At 38.9% G+C, this 3,257-nt stretch overlaps 1 protein-coding gene across 2 annotated transcripts in view; it reads right to left on the reverse strand.

The window, feature by feature from the left end:
• Positions 1–701: 701 nt before the first annotated feature.
• The window catches only part of OAT (ornithine aminotransferase), a 24,679-nt gene continuing 22,123 nt past the window's right edge, over positions 702–3,257 (reverse strand). For both annotated transcript variants that reach the window (XM_015830682.1, XM_015830688.1), the window contains exons 8-10: positions 2,172–2,285; positions 1,752–1,896; positions 702–1,200 (exon numbers count right to left, since the gene is read on the reverse strand). In XM_015830682.1, the coding sequence (XP_015686168.1) occupies positions 1,040–1,200; positions 1,752–1,896; positions 2,172–2,285 (420 nt within the window). In that variant the 3' untranslated portion in view covers positions 702–1,039. The remainder of the gene's footprint in view (positions 1,201–1,751; positions 1,897–2,171; positions 2,286–3,257) is intronic.

Raw genomic sequence — 3,257 nt, forward strand, 5'->3', positions numbered from 1 at the left:
GGAATCTGCAAATCCTCCTTCAAGCAAAGAGCCATCCTGCAAAAGATGGAAAAGAAAGAGCTTCCTGCAACCTTGGCTGCTCTTAACACCAGAAGAACAAGGCAGGACATACGCAGTAAATCTCCCCTTTCTGGAGCCACAACTACAAAGGAACATTCCCAGCCAAAGAATTAGCAGTTTTGAGCAAAGATACTTTTGCATTTAGAAAGAGGCGGCATTTTCAAAATGTGATTTAAACAACTACAAAAAAAAGGTGCCTGAAAAATTTCCAAGCACTATCAAATTTGCTACTGGGAGTTTTCAATATGAATCCTGATAATGAAATTACAAATCCCTTGTACATTATCCTCAGTAATATTCATAAAGCTTTTTACCTGCAGACTAAAACTTAAAAATAGGAATACTAGTTTTAGAATCATACTGAAGTTCCCACTGATTTATAACTTACAGTCACACATGTAGTAACACACACACAGTAGGTTGTTAATTTATGCATGTTCTAGTAATAAGAAGATGCTTGTATTTCATCCCATTTGAGCAGTCTTTATGAATTGGTATTTTTTTCAAACAGTAAAGCATTCTAACATTCGCTTTTTTCAAAACTAAGATTTTCTTAAAGATTACAATCATTGTCTCCCAATAATTAAGATTTCAGGTTTCGGCACAAAATGGAAAAAAGAATGTCAATACTTTTTTTTAATGAAAGGTTTCATTAGATGTAATATTTGGTACAGGAAGGTATTTAATTTATACTTTGGCTGAAATGTAAGTAACTATTCAAATTATAATTCATTAAAAGAGATTGAACAAATAGTCCACAAACAGAAAAAAAGGGACAAAATTTCGTCCTTTTTTTTCCCTTTAGCTCCATTCTAAAATAAACGTTTTAATTTGATCTTCAACGGCTGATTTTCTGTGGCTTGAACAGAGCAAAAAAATAAAATAAAACTAGGAAGGATCCGGCCAAGCTAGTGCAAGACCATGCTTCAGCTACAGCAGCTTGTCATCTGATTACGGGCAGAGGTCAAACATGATGCCTTCAAAAAGAGAGAAGAGTTTTGTGGATAATTTCAATGCACTCTCTGATCTCATCTTCCTTGATCACTAGTGGGGGAGCCAACCGGATTGTATCTCCATGTGTCGGCTTGGCCAGCAGTCCATTGTCACGGAGTCTTAGGCAGACTTTCCAGGCATCCCAATCTTCAGAAAGATTAAAAAAGAAAAAGACTGATATTTTTCCTTAGAATCTAAATCTATTACAATATAAAACACACAACAAATAAGTCGCAGTTTCCGGCAAGGGGACAAAACAATTTTGGAAGAAGACTGGAACTAGTGTATGGTTGTATGAAGACAACATGTTTGGGGCTTTAGACTTTGCTGTGAATATATTGTTAATCTGAGCTTGGTAAGAGTTCTCTTGACATTTTCCCCTTATTGCACATAGCAGCAGTTGCAGCCTTTCCCCAAGTTAGTGCCCTCCTGATAAGTTAAACTTCAATTCCCAGACTGGCAAACCCCCTTTTTTCTGTGTTCTAAGATAATGGGATGAAGGTGTGAGGGTAGGAGGAGAAAACTATCTTCCCAGTGAAGCCACACCATCCTGATTCCCATCCAAGAAAGATGGAAGGATGCAGTGAGTATTTGGGTATCGCTTTAGAACTGATCCTGCAAACCTTCCTTGAAGGAGTGATGAGATGGACTTTCTATCACAGGGATGTGTGGCAGCACAATACAACGGATCGTTTTACCTTTAGTTTCCCGAATAACAATAGCATTCAATAATCCTTTTCCTCTGACTTGCGTGACAATATCTGATGGCGTCTTCATGAGCTCGTTTCTCAGTATGCTGCCTATGACTTCTGCATTTTTAGCCAATTCTTCTTCTTCAATGACCTAAAACAGTTTTAAAATGAAGTTGAAAAAAGATGAACACGGGGGATATCATAACCTTTTCAACAAGAAGTTTAATATGGAATAGTGCTATGACAGGCAATCAAGAGGTTCCCAAAATTAAGCATGTCTTCTTTTGAAAGACATTAAAAAATAAACTATATAGAATTACTCTGCAGTGTTTGTTAGTATCTGGGCTTCAAAACATGCAATTTGCCTAAATATTCCAGTGCATTAACAGATGTTTTCATGAAGCCCTTAAATCATTACTTGCATACCTCAAGCGCTGCCATAGCCACTCGGCAGGCCAGTGGGTTCCCTCCATACGTAGAGCCATGTTCTCCAGGTTTTATGGTGAGCATAATTTCATCATCGCACAGAACTGCTGACACCTATGGAAGCAGTAGGGTTGAATTTTTTTTTTAAGAAATGAAATATTTTGCTTTGCTTTCCAACATTCTTTCAGAATATTTTGGTGCCTTCCACCTGAACACCTACTATATACAACTAAAGGCAGCAACATAGAGCAGCTCATTCCTTAGGTGTTAATTTGGTTGTTCTGATGCCACATGGCTTCTTGGAAAATGCTAAAGTTGCATCTGCTTTTAGCGATATCTTGGAAAAGTGTCTTGCAAGGATCAGCAGTGCTAAAAGTTTCTCCAATCATTTCTGCTGCAGCCCCAGCCAGTGCCGGCCCCAGACAGCCGCTATTTATTTATGTTTTTAATTTTTATATGCTGCCCAATCTCAAATTCATGCTTGGCACAACAGTGTTAAAAGAAAATCTAAAAAGCAACCAGACAGCTAGAAACAGCAGCTGAAGTAAAAACAGACTCATAAATTACCAATCAGCATAACCAAAGTATGGGCTCAGCCCCACTTCCTATCTTCCTAAAGGCCATCAGGGTCAGAGTCAATCTAATCTCTCAGGGAATGATATTCCAAAGGCCAGGAGCCATGACGGAAAAGACTCTCTTCCTGGCCCCCGCCAGACAGCATTCCTTAGCAGATGGATCACAAGAGAATGTTCCACCATTTCAGTCTCTCTTGCTCAACTCAAGGCTCTAGGTCATGGGTGGGGAACCTTGGGTCTTTTATGACTTGTGGAATTCTGGGAGTTGAAGTCCACAAGTCACAAAAGACCCAAGGTTCCCCACCCCTGCTCTAGGTCATTTCTAAGTTACTCTTGGAAGCCCAAAGGATTCACTAAGCAAGATTTGGATGTAATCCTATGCTTGGAACTAAATCCCAAAGAAGTTACAGAACCTTCCACACAGGTTTGAGCGCTTCTCGAATTCAGTCAGAAATATCTATTTTGCAGCAAGACTACCTCAGTCCTATAAAACTAAAGACATGCTGAAAAT

Source organism: Protobothrops mucrosquamatus, unplaced genomic scaffold (assembly GCF_001527695.2).
Source record: "Protobothrops mucrosquamatus isolate PMUCROS unplaced genomic scaffold, P.Mucros_1.0 scaffold_248, whole genome shotgun sequence".
Lineage (NCBI taxonomy): Eukaryota > Metazoa > Chordata > Lepidosauria > Squamata > Viperidae > Protobothrops > Protobothrops mucrosquamatus.